Source organism: Sinocyclocheilus grahami, unplaced genomic scaffold, assembly GCF_001515645.1.
Source record: "Sinocyclocheilus grahami isolate Dianchi unplaced genomic scaffold, SAMN03320097.WGS_v1.1 scaffold1332.1, whole genome shotgun sequence".
Classification (NCBI taxonomy): Eukaryota; Metazoa; Chordata; class Actinopteri; order Cypriniformes; family Cyprinidae; genus Sinocyclocheilus; species Sinocyclocheilus grahami.
The window spans coordinates 121,939-137,885 of NW_015506511.1; the positions used below are offsets into that span (position 1 = coordinate 121,939).

Consider the following 15,947-nt stretch of genomic DNA (forward strand, 5'->3'; position numbering starts at 1 on the left):
CAATGGTAAGAAGGTTTACCTTCCAACATGACAATGACCCAAAGCACACAGCAAAACTGAGCACACAGTGGTTGAAGGAGAAAACGGTGAATGTCCTTGCATGGCCTAGTCAGAGCCCAGACTTAGGCCCCGTCCACACAGAGACGCATTTAGCTGTATGCGTAAAAAATTTGTATCGTATCAGCGTTTAGTCCTGACAGATCCAGCGTTTTGGGAGCCTGAAACCGGATTCCAGAGAGGATAAATCTGAAAAGGACACCCTTGCGTTTTCGTGTGTACAGCCAATCCGTATATTTTGTGAAACGATGATGTCATCACCCCACTTCTCGATCCTAGTCAGACACCGCTACATCACGTAACTCACGTAACAACAACAGCGGACTACATGCTTGTGTTCGTTCTACAGAAGATACTGAGCCTATTAGCTTTACTAAAGAAAAATAAAAAAAATTAGTTTAAAAGCAAAAATGTTTGTATACAGCGTGCAAGGTTTATGCGCATGCTCCAAGTCTTCTCCTCCATTTTTAATGTATCTGTGGCAGAATTATAGCGACACATACTGGTCTGGCATAAATACTACATCGTTTTAAGTCGGTTTCAATGGTTTCGTGTGTATGGAATTTTTTTTTTTAGAGCAAGGGGGAAAAAAAAAAGATTGGATAAGGAAAGCTCTGGCTTCGTGTGGATGTGGCCTTAAACCCCATCGAAAATCTGTGGAATGACTTGAAGACTGCAGTCCACAAACGGTCACCATCAAATTGAACTGAAGTTGAGCAGTTCTGTAAAGAAGAGTGGGCAAATATTGCAAAGTCTAGATGTGCAAAGTTAGTAGAGAAATATCCCAACAGACTAAAGGCTGTAATTAAAGCAAAAGGTGGTTCAACAAAATACTGACACAATGGGGTGATCCTTTTTCCGACTCTGTGATTCTGTTTTTTTATTTAAATTTTTTTCTGATATGTTGGTTTTATATATTTCACTTGGATGTTATAAGTTAAGAGTAAGAGTAAATACAGCTGGATAAAACAAAAACTGTGTCCATCTTCATTTCAGGCTGCAAAGCAACAAAATGTGATTATTTTAAAGGGGGGTGATTCATTTCTATACCCACTGTAACCAGTATTCAATTCCGTTTCAAGTGCTTTATTGGCCCAATTGTTTTAAAGACAAAGCCAAAGCATCAATACAAAATAAGCTGTCAGTTATACAGCATTACCCTGGGCAGCTGTCATTATTCAGAAATATTTCATTGCTGAATGCGACAAATGACCAATTGGAATCAAGTATTCCAAGAATATTGAACACTGAACACAATTTCAAAACACTGTTTTGTACACATATAAACGGACAACTAGTAAACATGGTGTCCATTGGTCATTTTTTCTGGGGGTAGTCTATATAAACTGATATTCTGTCACCTTTTGTCATGGTGATGTAAGTTAACAAGTCAAGCTCAAAGTCAGCTGAATGGCAGTGTAGTGAAAAGCCATAACCCAAAACTGAAAAGAGGAATTACTCTGTGCCTGTAAGAATGCTGGGTAATGAATAGAGAGAATGTATGTTTGATGTGGAGTGAAGTCCCTACCACCAGTACAAGAACTGCTTGTGTCTATTTAGTTTATATATTGTGTTTCTCTTTTTGAACTTTTTTTAATGACATAATAACACTACAGTGACATTGAGGGCTAAATATCGAACTTTAGGTCAACAGTTTTTGCCCACCAGGAATGAGGGGAGTGTATGTATGCTAGAAACGGTTGGACAATTGCATACACCCTTGTTCAGAAACGCTTGCTTAATTTTCAAGAAGATGTTTCACAAGTCTGAGCTTCTAGCGGTTAGTTGAATGCAACCTGTTGATATCATCAATGTTACATTACAGTTGTACTGTGGTAAATATAGCTTTGTGTATCTCTGGATCAGTTTCGTTCATTGTTTATATCATGGTGTTTAATGATTGTGAACCTTTTTAGGATTTAGTTTTGGTATGCAAGCACTGTTTATAGTCACAATCACACCCACAGAAGGGGAAAAAGCAGGGCTAAAAGCTTTCCAGCTTTTATTTTATTTTCACGTCCATATATCAAATAAATTGGGATGAGCTTTAACTTAATTGTGTTTTAATTGATTTGAAAAATTATTATTCTTTATATATATTACAATATTTATTTAATTAAAAAAAATTATATATATATATATATATATATATATATTTTTTTTTTTTCTTAATTAAATATTTTAAGAACATTCCGTTACATCTCTGGCTCAGAAAATTCCCAGTATCTGAAAATGAATCATGAAAATATAAATAAATTGTCCCAGTATCGCTTCAGGGAGCCAGTAATGATGAGTCAATAGCTGCAGGGAGAAAATACAAGAGTGTGTTTGTTTATTTGTTTGTGTGTGGATCCATCCTACTGGGCCTGTTTGGACCGGAACCAGACCTTAGCGTACTTCGACCAGTAACCAGTGACCTCGTGCACACTCTGGGGAACGTTCAACTCAGCAACTTCATCCGCACTGTCACACACCATGGTGGGAGGGGGACAAGAGTACAGGAAAGCGAAAGATGATGAAGAAAAGAGAAAGGGAGGGAGCCCTCGGCTATAGAGCAAGTATTTACAGTCCAGATCTGTTTTGTTTATTGTTGAAGTTTACAAGCACAGTCATCCAACCACTGCCCCAGCTCATTTACTCAGCTATTCTCTTTACGAGCCCGGGATCATGTTTGACTCTCCTTCCAGAACACATGAAGCAGAAGTTTATCTAAACTTAGAAGAGATGTGTGAATCCTGAAGTGTTGAGTGAATAAAGTTAAAGTTCACTCATGATTTATGATCGCTTCTCCACTTCAGTGACAATATCCTTTACTTTGTCAGTGTGTATGTGTGTGTGATGTGTCAGGGATTCTCTGAACCTCTGTTCAGTGTTATTCCATTCCCGATTACTCTTAAAGACCCCATGAAATCACTTCAAGAGCACAGTTTTCTATTACGTGCTGCTGATATATTTTCCTGAAACAGACAAGACATTAAATACTCTTCCTGTAAGTTGTAAAAACAAATGCACAGCACAGCTAAGAGCCATGATTTGCTACTTCCTAATTGGTGACAGGTGGTATTGGGGGGGAGGGGCATTCTCACTTTCAAGATAATCTGATTGGACAGAAATATGTGCCTTGCAGAATGAGTCATCAATATTTTATTCATCAATACTTTTCCGTTTTTTTTTAATGTCTGCCATGTGACAATGTCAATGTTTATGAGTACACTGTAGAGAGTATAGCGTATTTGGCATTGGATTTGAGATAGCAAACCACAAAACTTTTGATTTGACATGTAGGATGTATGCATGTCTCCACTGACATTAATTCAGATTTACTGAATAATTTTAATGAGGAAATGAAAGTAAATGACAAACCTATTATTGCTCATTAGTGGGGTTAACTTGAACCATTAAACTTTGCAGCATAACTCATTCTGCAGTATGACAGAGGATTAGACAAGTAAATAAAAATAAATACGACTGTTTATTGAGGGGGTGAATTATATACTTGTTTTTTAATTGTTTAGCTTATTTAATGCTTGTTCTGTCCAAGTCATTTTGAGGCCCACTATTGGGCTCCAGTTCTCTGGTTGAAAACCACAGAGAATATTTATTATTATTTATTCATGTTTTTGTATTCATCTTTTTTTTTTTCTTCTAGGAAGTGGAAGTCCTAGACATCAGTCAAATCAGGGACACCAGGACAGGGAGGTTTGCCAGGTTTCCAAAGGTACGCTTTTATGTGTGCCTGTTGGAAAGAGTCAGTATGAAGGTTATGTTTGGAAAGGTTCATACTGTCAGAATAGTACACGTGGATGTTAAGGTTTGCCTGCGTTTGTAGGACCCACGTTTACGTGAGACATTGGGTTTGATCAAAGGAGATTCCTACTCCGAATCAAAGCTGCTAACTATCGTCTTCGGCAATGACCTGGTCAACCTCTACTTCCTCAACTTCCAAGCTGTGCAGGAGGGCTATTGCAAGGTAACCACGACGACCGGCCCGTCACATAGTTACCATGTCCATGCTGTCCCTCCCTCTATATGCGTCCTGCTTTTTCGCTTTCTACCTTTGCAAGTGTGCACTCTGACTGAACTATATTAGATGACTCTCATTTTATATTTTTCTTCCCTCTCTCTTTAAAAGCTTAACACATGTGAAGTTTGATTGATTTATAGGGATTGTCATATTTACATAATGCATGTATGAGTTCATTTATGCACGTTCATTTGGCGTTATGATTGCGTTTCCAGGTGTGGACTGATGAGCTGTTTAAACTTGCTACAAACATACTGTCCCAGAATGCTTCCCGCAACACCTTCTTATTCAAAGCGTGAGTACTTTGTGTGTCTGAAACCGTTGTTTAAGGCCAAGTGACATGTTAGTGTTGCAAAAATACACAAAAGTCTCAGTCCACTTCACTGAACTTCATATCACACAGTTGCTTGTGATGAATTCTTTTAATTGATGTTTTTGAAAATGTGGCATCTCACAACGCAACTTGATTTCTCACAATTGTGACTAGATCTCGAAATGTGACGTTTATATCTCGTTGCTACTTTATATATTTCAAATGCTACTGCCTTTCCTTTTCTCTGTGACTTTTGGCTTTACATATCGAAATTGCAACCTCATGTCTAAAAGTAAGACTTGTTGCAGCTTTATTTCTCATAATTGTGCTTTATTATGTGACCTATTATCTCACAATTTGACTTTGACTCTTGAGTCTTCTCAACTCAAGCCTCATAAGTTCAAGCCAGTTTTCATGTATAACTTTTGGTTCAGCATTGGTTTTGTAACTGATGGTCGTGTTAATTCACCCAAAATGAAATTGAAAGCTCTGGTCCCCAGTCATGGATGAACGAAAGTCATAAAGACATGATTGTTTGTAAGTGACACCGTTTTCAATTTTGGGTGAACTATCCATGTTAAATCCTCGCTTCCAAGCAGGATTTTGGGTCAGCTCCATACCAACCAAAATAAAATACGCCTTATTGTCATAGTCTGTGCCTCAGTCTGAGGCAGTGCAGATGTCAGGTGATTGTTGTTCTAAGAGTCTGTAGTGTTATTCACATTAAGATTGTGTTAGATTTATTAGTGCAAATAATCAGTGTAGACTAATGAGTGAAAATGAAAGATAACGAAACCAACATGATGCGGTCATCTACCTCTTTTAGTCTTTTTGTGTGTGTGTCTTTTTTCATAGTTACACCAAGCTGAAGCTGCAGGTAAATCAGGATGGGAGAATCCCAGTGAAGACGTGAGTAAACACAAGCTGTCTTACTCAAACATGCTATGTTTCCAGTTCTTCAGGGCTTTCATTGCTAATTTGCCACTTCTTCTTTCATCATTCCTTTCACTTCTTTTCTTTTTCTTTCACTTTCACTTCTCTCAGCATCCTGAAAATGTTCTCAGATAAGAAACGTGTGGAGATGGCACTGGAGCACTGCGGTCTGGTTAATAACAGGGTAATCAGTCGTGCACCAATCACCAGTTATTAAACGTTTAACCATGCAGTTTTATCCTTTACTGTCTGCTGTGCTTCCATGAGACATGTTTGTTTCTGTGTCCTTTTCTTTTGTTCTTTCAATATAAATGCTTTGTTTTTCAATTAACCCACACTTGATTTCTCTTGTTGCGTCTCCCTTTGTCTTCACATGTCACATGTTCCATAGAAATTTTTTTCTTTGCCACTCCATGGTGATCTGCAACCAGTCCTTTTATGGTTCAGTTTAGACACAGAGGAGCTGGTCTTAGATCAGCACATGTCCACATGACACGCTGTTTACTGAGTTACACTGCCCCCTGCTGGTTGAGCTTCAGCCATGTTGACCCCTGGTGTGGAATATCAGAAACCACAAAAACAAGCACAACTCACTACATATGCAGAACAAACGTTTACTTCAGATTGCAGCATGCCCCTAATTGCCATGCGCTGTGCTAGGTACTGTCCTGTGTGTGATGCAAATATGGGTCTTGCTGTAGGACTCATTCCTGCATTTTATTTTCATAACGTTGTGAACAAATTTGCCTGTAGTACATCAAAGTCTTTAATTATTTCAAAACGGCAAGATAAATCCTTTTTGTCCATGGTAATATTCCCTTTTAAAATACACTGCAGACCCAAATTCACTAAAAATTGTTATTAAAATGTTCCTCGACTTTTAGTTTTAAGAATAAAATTGCTGTCATTGAAACATTGCAGGTTAAGGATTCATATTTTCATTTTAATTCATTCATTCGTTCGTTCGTCAGGCTGATGGTATAAAGCCAGATTGCTTCACCTGGGAAATGTTCCAGAACTTTCTCAACAAACTAAGTCCCAGACCAGAAGTGGAGCGTATCTTCGTGGAGCTGTGAGTGAACATAGTCCAACAGCAATGACAGATACAGAGCCCTCAAAATTTGGATACTTGGCCACATTTGTAAATGTATGAATGCTATTCATATATCAATCAAATAGCATTTATATTGACGAAAAATAGCCTGCGCACACTTTTCATGCAACCATTTCACAAAAAAGTTTGTTAGGTTTGTTCATTTCAAAATAATATATATGCTATTCAAAAATAATTAAAAAATGTATAGCAATAGTTGAATATGTCCATGTGAAAAAGGTCCAGAAAATGTAAATGCTACCAACACTTTTTCTGATGATATTTATACATTCTTAAGTGTGTCCAAATATGTTTTGGGGTTACTTTATGTCTTAACAATTATGTAAAGATGCTGTGCAAAGCGTTTTTGACATGTTTAACTGTGTGTGTATGCAGTGGCTCCAAAGGGAAGCCCTTCCTGTCTCTGGATCAGTTGATGGACTTTATAAATCGCAAACAGAGAGATTCTCGACTAAATGAGGTTCTTTACCCACCGCTCAAGCGAGATCAGGTCCACCAGCTCATGGAGAGATATGAGACCAACGCCAGCCAGCTGGAGAGAGGTACAAATGCACACTCACACATACGTTTAGACATGGTGACGATGAGACTGATGGTGGCTTGTTTCACATGCCCATGTGTGAGCAGATCAGATCTCCCTGATGGGCTTTGCAAAGTATCTTGGTGGGGAGGAGAACTCTGTGGTTCCTCCTGAGAGGTTGGACCTCATCGATGATATGAACCAACCCCTGTCCCACTATTTCATCAACTCTTCACACAACACATACCTCACAGGTACACTTACACACTCTAATAGACACAAATATGGTAATAAACAGACTCCCGTAACCTGTCTGTGCTTTCCCCCTTCAGTGGGTCAGTTGACGGGCATGTCATCAGTGGAGATGTACAGGCAGGTGTTGCTGACAGGATGCCGCTGTATAGAGCTGGACTGCTGGAAGGGCCGCCCACCTGAGGAAGAGCCAATCATCACGCACGGTTTTACCATGACAACAGAGATTTCATTCAAGGTGTGTTTATGGCCCCATCTCAGTGTCTTTTTGGTGCGGTCACATTTACCATTGTTCTGCAGATTTTCATGGGCGAAATACAGTAATTTCAGTAGGAATCCTTGCGATCTAGAAGGGAAGAAGATTTCCCCATATAGATTTAACGGGTTCAAGTTGGTCACATGGATTTGCCATGTTGACCAACAGAAAGCTGCTTGGTTTGAAAGTGACTTCTGGTGAGCTGTGCTCCATACACCGTTACACTATGGACAATAGACAAAGGAACTTTTTAAGCCTGCAAAATTTTGCACCTTTGATCTCAAATGCAAGCGGATCACATAAACTGCACACACACTGAACTGCAATGAGAGATTGTGTGTGTAATTTTTAAATCTTTGCGTTTTTAGGAAGTAATTGAGGCCATCGCTGAAAGTGCGTTCAAGACATCTCCCTACCCTCTTATCCTGTCCTTTGAAAATCATGTAGACTCGTAAGTATAAGTGTGTGGATAATGCATATTTCTTGTTTGTTTTTGTAAATATTTCATCTTGATTATTATCTGGTCTTTTAGGGCAAAGCAGCAGGCTAAAATGGCTGAGTACTGTCGCACTATGTTCGGGGACGCTCTGCTCATTGAACCCCTGGAGAAATATCCAGTGAGTTCTTCCCAAAAAGGGCTGCTGATCAAACTCCAACTGTCAAAAATGATAAAACTAAATTTTAGTCAAATCGTTTTTTTTAAATAAAATCTATCTCTCCATCTATCTGCCTTGTCTATCTGTCACCTTAAAACTTTCAAAGGTTTTAAAATCATTTTAAAATTTCAATACAAGTTTTTAAAGCCAACATCAAAGTTTGTAATGCTAAACTTTACTTTAGTTAAGGATGGTGTACAGTCATTTGGCCGTTATCGCAGAATAAACGTAGGGTAATCTGGGCCCCAGTAAAAGTGAAGGGGTCTTGTATCAAAAACAGAATGAAACAGAAAGTTTGAAACAGAGTTGTTGTTTCTCTTGAAACAGAGTTTGTTTCCCACTTATTACATGGCTACTTACCAGATAAAAGAATAAATGAAAGTGTTAATTTGACCTGAAATCATTGCTTTATTGTGAAAAGAAAGAGACCAATGTAGTGATATAACAGCAGTGTAGGACATTGACTATCTAGGAGAGCTGTTAATCATACAGTTTTGGTCATTACAAAACTGTTTGACCACAGAATGCAGTTATTTGGCAATAATTTTTATATTTTTAGTTTGAGATTAGATTTTTATGTTTTGCAATCTTGTTTTTACAGCTGGATCCTGGTCAGCAACTGCCAAGCCCCCAGGAACTCATGGGGAAGATCTTGATCAAGAACAAGAAGAAACATCACCACAGGGCCTCTAACGGTGGGAGCATCAGACGCAAGGACGGGACAGACGAACAGTCCTCACCCTTGAATGGTGTGTACGCACACTAAACCCCAGCCTGATCCACTCTAGCACAAAAGTGACTGTGATTGAAATGGTTGGCAGTTCAATTACAAAACAATTTACGACAATAATTTAAGTATGTATACTGTAGCAGCTTGTGTCAAGATGGGGTTTCATCACACATTGGGGCCATAAAAAGAGAGACATAAGACAGTGAAATGAAAAAATTGCAAGGTCTAGAGATGCATTTTTTTAAATGGGGCCATTACATGAGAAATAAAATTTTCTTAGATTTTTTTGACATATAATTAAAATCCTCTCCAGTACAAAATGTATTTATTTTATTTATATAATCATGCTTTAAAAAATATCTAATTTAGGTGTTGTGAGATTTGTAACATCACATGGACATGGACGTCAACGAATAGTTATACATCATCGCACCTTTGCTTTGACCCCGTCCACTGACGTTCAGTCGCTTAATGCCTGACTCCTGTACACCAAACATTTGTGGCTCATTTGAGAGAGGGACAGAATGAAATCATTTTTAAAAATCCATGTCATGACCCCTTTAAAAGTTAAACTTGTTTTAACTTGAATAAGTGAAAAGTAGTATAGTGGAATGCAAAAACATCATCTTTGTGAACGGTCTCTTAGAGTGCATGTCAGTGTTTCATCCATCAGCATTTAGCATCGTTGCATTGTCCTGCCTTTGTCCCAACAACAAGTGTAACTTGTTCAAATCAGCCATTTGTTTAATGAGTCTCAAACCCATGATGTATCAATCTGAATCAGTCTGACAGCAAGCTCACTCACTGAATGGTGAAAAAAAAAAGACACTTTACTGTGAACTTTTTTGTCTTTTCTAGTATTACACAGTCTTCAACAACCGTTTCACATCGGATCTTTTATGACAACGCATAAAAGATCATTTTTAGTTAATAACTTTTCATTTCAATTCTCATGGGCCATTTTATTGCACGTCTCTCTCTCATATCTGCAAGATTAGAGAGTTAGCTCATGAACCAAGTGTCATCGTTTACTCCATGACTTCATGTCGTTCCAAACCTGTTTGACTTTTTTTCTTGGCTGTAAATTGTGACATTTACAACTTTGCATTCAAACCCATTCATTATGAGATTTGTGTTTAGATTGTCCATTGTCTAATGGGGAGGTGGGCCAGCTCATGTCCAATGGGGGCGAGAAGCTTGCAGAGAGGATGGACAAAGATCTTGATATCCGCAAGTCTATTGGTGGGTTTGTGCCTAGTTGACATGAAGTCTCAACCAATCAGGTTGAAGACTGATGTCACTTAGGCACCAGTATGGACGCTCATGGTCAATTCATTTATGGTGTATATTCAATTTTCTGTGTCTTTGTGTGTGTATTATTTTTTTATATTAATTTCTAGACCGGGGAGATGGAGAGAGTGATGAAGAGGAGGAAGAGGAACCCATTCCAGATCCAAAGAAACACAACAACACTGATGAGGTAACTACTGTCATTCTGTCCTTTTCACTATTCTTTTCTCTGTCTCTGTCTCTGTCTCTGTCTCTCTTTCTATCATGACACTTGACATATCTCTCTGTTTCAGGGTACTGCATACAGTGAGGTGAACGCTACAGAGGAGATGTCTACATTGGTCAACTACATAGAACCTGTCAAATTCAAGTCCTTTGAGGCGGCATCCAGTGAGTAATGATAACTTTCACATCATAGCCATTACTATGCTGTATTCTATGGCTGAAACCAATACCGTGTTGACCAATTAGAAGCCAGGACAGAGTCATCTGTCCATTTTATAAAATATTTTTTCTTAATCTAGACATGATAGTCACGTTTAGTTTAGAATACAGAATTTAACATTGATCTCTCTCTCTCTTTTCAGAGAGGAATAAGTATTTTGAGATGTCATCTTTTGTGGAGACCAAAGGCATGGACACATTGAAGAACTCTCCCATGGAGTTTGTTGAGTATCCTTCCGCAGCCTCAGTCAGCAGATAATGATAATGTTTACCTACATATATACCTACTTTTTGTGAAGAAAAATACTTTTGAATGTGTAGCAGCAGAGCAGGCAAATTTTGGGACATACTACAACGTCATAATAACATCTTTTGGTTACACTTTACTTGAAGGGGTGTGCATAAGACTGACATGACACCTTCATAATCATGACATGACACCTACATAATCATGACATGACACGTCATGAATATGAAGGTTTTTTTTTATGCATGTTTATGACAACTGTCATTTAAGTGTCATTCGCTCAGTTATGTAATTTTTAATGCAAAGATGACATTGTTTGAAATGTCTTTGTTATGGGCTATGGCTAGGGGGAGGGTTAGGTTAGGGTTAGGTCAAATAATGTCATATTTGCATTAAAAATAACATAACTGAGCGAATGACACTTAAATGACAGTTGTCATAAACATGCATAAAACCTCCTTCATATTCATGACATGTGTCATGTCATGATTATGAAGGTGTCATGTCAGTCTTATGCACACCCCTTCAAGTAAAGTGTTACCCATCTTTTTTTATATATATTAGTGTCTTTTTGCATAGTTATGTGCATCATGTTACTGTAAACTTGCTTGTCAATCGTCTTGTCACAGTTAAAGGGATAGTTCACCCTCATGCCGTTTCAAACCTGTAATACCTTTGTTCATCTTCGTAACACAAATTAAAATATTTTTGATGGAATCTGAGAGCTGTCTGACCTGCATAGACAGCAATGCAACTGAAATGTTCCCAAGTCCAGAAGCGTAGCAAGGAGATCTGTAAAATAATCCATGTGACATCAGTGGTTCATCCGCAATTATACGAAGCTACGAGAATACTTTTTGGGTGCAAAAGAAAAAAAAATAACGACTTTAGTCGACAATTCGTCTCCTCTGCATCACCCTGGTGCCATTTTGGAGAATATCCGCTGGACGTAAACAGCGTATGCTGTTCAGTGTCAGCTGCGTCACACCGGATCTGTTTCCTACGTTGTTGTGATTTGATCTGAACAGAAACAGCATATCTGTGTTACGCAGCTGACACACATTTCAGTTGCGTTGCTGTCTATGCAGGGTCAGACAGCTCTCAGATTCCACCAAAAATATCTTAATTTGTGTTCCAAAGATGAACAAAGGTCTTACGGGTTTGAAACGACATGAGGGTGAGTAACTAAATAACAGAATTTTCATTTTTGGGTGAACTAACTCTTTAAGGTCCTCATATATACACTCCACAGTTTAGTTCATTTATTTGCGCTGTGCAACAGTTCTTCCTACTATATTGTATGTACAGTATTGCACATCTGCAGTGTTTTTAGTTTTAGTTTTCACCAGGTGGACTAATATTTCTGGTGGAAATTTGAAGTGCAGATCCATGCACACTCATGGAGTGTTTTTTTTTGTGTGTGTTTGTAGTTCTGATCTGAATTTTCACCAGAAATAGAAGACCATCCAGGAAACTTTGGGATACTCATTTCAACATTCTTTATTCTAAATTTGAATACTACTTAGGATGGATAATATACGAATCAGGACACAGCAATAGTTTTAGTTATATATGTTTGGTGTGTACATGTTTGCGCTTTTATATTCAAGTAATGTTGTTCTTCCTGAGCAAAATGTCTGTGTTCAGATACAATAAAAAGCAGCTGAGTCGCATCTACCCCAAAGGGACACGTGTGGACTCTAGCAACTATATGCCACAGCTCTTCTGGAACGTGGGTTGCCAAATGGTGGCATTAAACTTCCAAACTCTCGGTCAGATATGCAAACAGCACTCTGTTATTGCCTTCTTCTTTCTGTCTAGTTGTTTTTATTCATTTGTCTTAAAATAAGCTTAATTCTTCTCTTTCTCAGACTTGCCGATGCAGCTGAACATGGGGGTGTTTGAATATAACTGCCACTGTGGTTATCTGCTCAAGCCGGAGTTCATGAGACGCACGGACAAACACTTTGACCCCTTTACTATGGGCATTGTGGATGGCATCGTAGCCAACACAATTAAAATCAAGGTATTTTGTGCACATGTAGTGTGCTGTTTAAAGATATAGTAATAGTCAGTTATTTTGCTGTGTAATTTTAAATGTAATATGTACAGGCATATAATTTCTCACTTTTCCCTCCCATACACAGATCATCTCAGGTCAGTTTCTGAACGATAAGAAGGTTGGTGTTTACGTGGAGGTGGACATGTTTGGACTTCCTGCAGACACTAAAAGGAAATATCGAACGAAAACATCTAACAACAACTCTCTGGACCCTGTCTGGGATGATGAAACCTTTATGTTCAACAAGGTAACAAAAGAAGGGAGTAGTTTGTCCTAAAATGACAGTTCTGTCATGCAGAAAACTGTGGAGCTAATACTGTACTAATCTACACTTTTTTTATTAGATGAAATGCTGTTCATTTCTGTCTTTCTAGGTGGTGTTGCCCACCCTAGCATCTCTGCGAGTAGCAGTGTATGAAGAAAACGGGAAGTTTATTGGCCATCGTATCTTGCCAGTATCGGCACTGCGCCCAGGTTTGTGCCAATACGTGGCAGTGATCTAACAGACCTGTTAGTCTGATACTGTGCTGAATATCTACTCACATCTGCTATGTGTGTGTGTGTGTGTGTGTGTGTTAGGATATCACTACATCTGTCTGAAGAATGAGCTGAACCAACCGCTTTTGCTGTCATCCCTGCTTGTGTACACTGAGGCACAAGACTACATTCCCAATGAGCACCAAGGTAAGGAGACAGATCTGTGGGACTATGAATGCCATGACAATGAGTTTGTAATCTGCTACATGGACGTAATATTAACAGCTGGTGGACTATATGGCTGTGCAAATGCAAATGTTTGTGTATATATATTTTAATAAAATAAAGTAAAATAAAAAGATGGCTCATATGTCACCCAGAGTATGATTCAAACCAAAAGTCTTTTGTTTATAAGCCCTGATCTTTCCTCTCTTTAATACTCTTTGTCAACCTTTTTAGCTGAGTCTTACTGTTTTCCCTCTGTCTATCTCTTGTTTTTGTGTAGAGTATGCAGAGGCTCTGACAAACCCCATCAAACATCTCTCTCTGCTGGCCCAGAGAGAAAAGCAGCTATTAGCACTTATGGAGGATCCCACTGAGGTCAGTCATGCCTGTTTTTATGTGTGTTTGAGACTTAGATGGGTGCCATTTAGCAAATGTCTGACAGTAGCCTATATAAAATTCTGGTAACAGTGACTGTCGTCAATTTTGAATTTCTGCAACCAGTCAATCCCCTTTAGTGATCTCCCACCTGAACTTGCAACCCACTCTAAAATGAAAAAGTCTTCATTTGCTCACCTTTCTGTTGTTCCTGTTGTTTTGTTTTTGTGTGGGAAACAGACTGAAATTTAATTTGTTGTTCACTGAAAATCCTGACATCCAAGTATTCCTTCATGAGAGAAATAGCGAAGTCCTATTCCTAAGAAAATTATTCTTTTGACTCATTTTATAACTGAATCATTTGAAATCTTGAAAGCTCCCGTTTCCATTTATTATAACAACACGACGAGTGTCAAATATATTATTCAAAGTTTCTCCTTTTGTCTTCCGTGGAAGAAAGAACATGGCTTTGGAATAAAATGAGGGTGAGGGAAAATTATGAATTTTCGTTTTGGGTGAGATGTCCACATGAACTAACATCTTGCAGATATTTCAGCCATTCAGTGAATACATACTGTGAATGTGTGTGTGTGTGTGTGTGTGTGTGTGTGTGTGTGTGTGTGTGTGTGTCTGCAGGGTGGACCTGTGAAACAAGAGGAAGGAGACAAGTTTGACTCTGGCTTTGTGACCTCTGTTGACCCTATCTGCCCTCTGCCGTCTCCAATAATTCCTTCTGTGGTCACCGAGGTCCTGAACCCTCCTGCATCAGGTTTGGTCTAACCTCTGAAACAGTCACTTTTTCCTGCTGTCTTTCTCTCAATCATTCTCTCACCGTGCATGTGTGCGTTTTGGCCATAATGTTACAGTCGTTTAATTTCTCTACTGATGTCTACTAGGGGTGTAATGGTTCTCTGTAAAAAAATAAATAAAATAAAAATAGCACAACAAATAAAAAACAAACATATGCATTTGTGCTGTGATAAACAACGATTAACAAAGCATATGGATGATCTGTTTTGGTGAAGACATTTGGAGTGACAACTTGCACTAATGCACAGTGCATGGTTCATCTGTGACGTTACTGCATCCATTCATCATTCTGCAAGTTCACAGCCAAACCATTTCATGCCACTCTCGACTACAGAAACAAAGCATAGCAGAAGACGTTTGATTATTTCTTCGAAGCAGCAGCATTGTTAACAAGTGGACAACAATTAATAAGCTTTTATAAATGGCTTTTATAGGGAATTCCCTACGTTTAAATTTAGTTGTCATGTGTAATGAATAAACAAATATATTATGAAGTGTTTGTACAGTGGGGCAAATAAGTATTTGATACACTGCCGATTTTTCAAGTTTTCCCACTTACAAAGAATGGAGAGATCTGTAATTTTCATCGTGGGTACACCTCAACTGTGAGAGACCGAATAAAAAAAAAATCCAGAAAATAACATTGTATGATTTTTTTAATAATTAATTTCCATTTTATTGCATGAAATAAGTATTTGATACAATAGAAAAATAGAACTTAATATTTGGTACAGAAACCTTTGTTTACAATTACAGAGGTCAGACGCTTCCTGTAGTTCTTGACCAGGTTTGCACACACTGCAGCAGGGATTTTGGCCCACTCCTCCATACAGGTGTTCTCCAGAGAATTATTTATAGTTTATATTTCACAAGTCAGTTTGATTTATCAGCAAGCGAGTGATGATTAAACTTAAAATATATCTATATTTTTCTTTTTGAAGTTCTAAATTTACCCAGATTTTTTTTTTCTGGGAAAAACATTAGCTGTAATGAAATCATAATATAGAGTCCCTTACATTTACAGGAAAAAAAATCAGTGTTGACACTTTTTTTTTTTTGCATTTTATTTATCTTTATTTGTGAATTTACCCTGTCCTACTGCTTTTAAACTATGTTCTTGTTTATTATATTTAAGGCGCTCTTTACAGGTGCATCTCAATAA

At 38.1% G+C, this 15,947-nt stretch overlaps 1 protein-coding gene across 1 annotated transcript in view; it reads left to right on the forward strand.

The window, feature by feature from the left end:
* The window catches only part of LOC107569311 (1-phosphatidylinositol 4,5-bisphosphate phosphodiesterase beta-3-like), a 64,226-nt gene that overhangs the window by 37,922 nt on the left and 10,357 nt on the right, over nucleotides 1–15,947 (forward strand). The window contains exons 3-25 of the mRNA XM_016255375.1: nucleotides 3,707–3,775; nucleotides 3,887–4,027; nucleotides 4,297–4,376; nucleotides 5,250–5,303; nucleotides 5,439–5,511; nucleotides 6,299–6,399; nucleotides 6,817–6,983; nucleotides 7,069–7,215; nucleotides 7,294–7,451; nucleotides 7,838–7,920; nucleotides 8,002–8,086; nucleotides 8,727–8,874; nucleotides 9,996–10,097; nucleotides 10,256–10,335; nucleotides 10,439–10,535; nucleotides 10,733–10,817; nucleotides 12,484–12,608; nucleotides 12,708–12,862; nucleotides 12,984–13,145; nucleotides 13,273–13,372; nucleotides 13,478–13,582; nucleotides 13,881–13,975; nucleotides 14,612–14,744. Of these exons, the coding sequence (XP_016110861.1) occupies nucleotides 3,707–3,775; nucleotides 3,887–4,027; nucleotides 4,297–4,376; nucleotides 5,250–5,303; nucleotides 5,439–5,511; nucleotides 6,299–6,399; nucleotides 6,817–6,983; nucleotides 7,069–7,215; nucleotides 7,294–7,451; nucleotides 7,838–7,920; nucleotides 8,002–8,086; nucleotides 8,727–8,874; nucleotides 9,996–10,097; nucleotides 10,256–10,335; nucleotides 10,439–10,535; nucleotides 10,733–10,817; nucleotides 12,484–12,608; nucleotides 12,708–12,862; nucleotides 12,984–13,145; nucleotides 13,273–13,372; nucleotides 13,478–13,582; nucleotides 13,881–13,975; nucleotides 14,612–14,744 (2,545 nt within the window). The remainder of the gene's footprint in view (nucleotides 1–3,706; nucleotides 3,776–3,886; nucleotides 4,028–4,296; nucleotides 4,377–5,249; nucleotides 5,304–5,438; nucleotides 5,512–6,298; nucleotides 6,400–6,816; nucleotides 6,984–7,068; nucleotides 7,216–7,293; nucleotides 7,452–7,837; nucleotides 7,921–8,001; nucleotides 8,087–8,726; nucleotides 8,875–9,995; nucleotides 10,098–10,255; nucleotides 10,336–10,438; nucleotides 10,536–10,732; nucleotides 10,818–12,483; nucleotides 12,609–12,707; nucleotides 12,863–12,983; nucleotides 13,146–13,272; nucleotides 13,373–13,477; nucleotides 13,583–13,880; nucleotides 13,976–14,611; nucleotides 14,745–15,947) is intronic.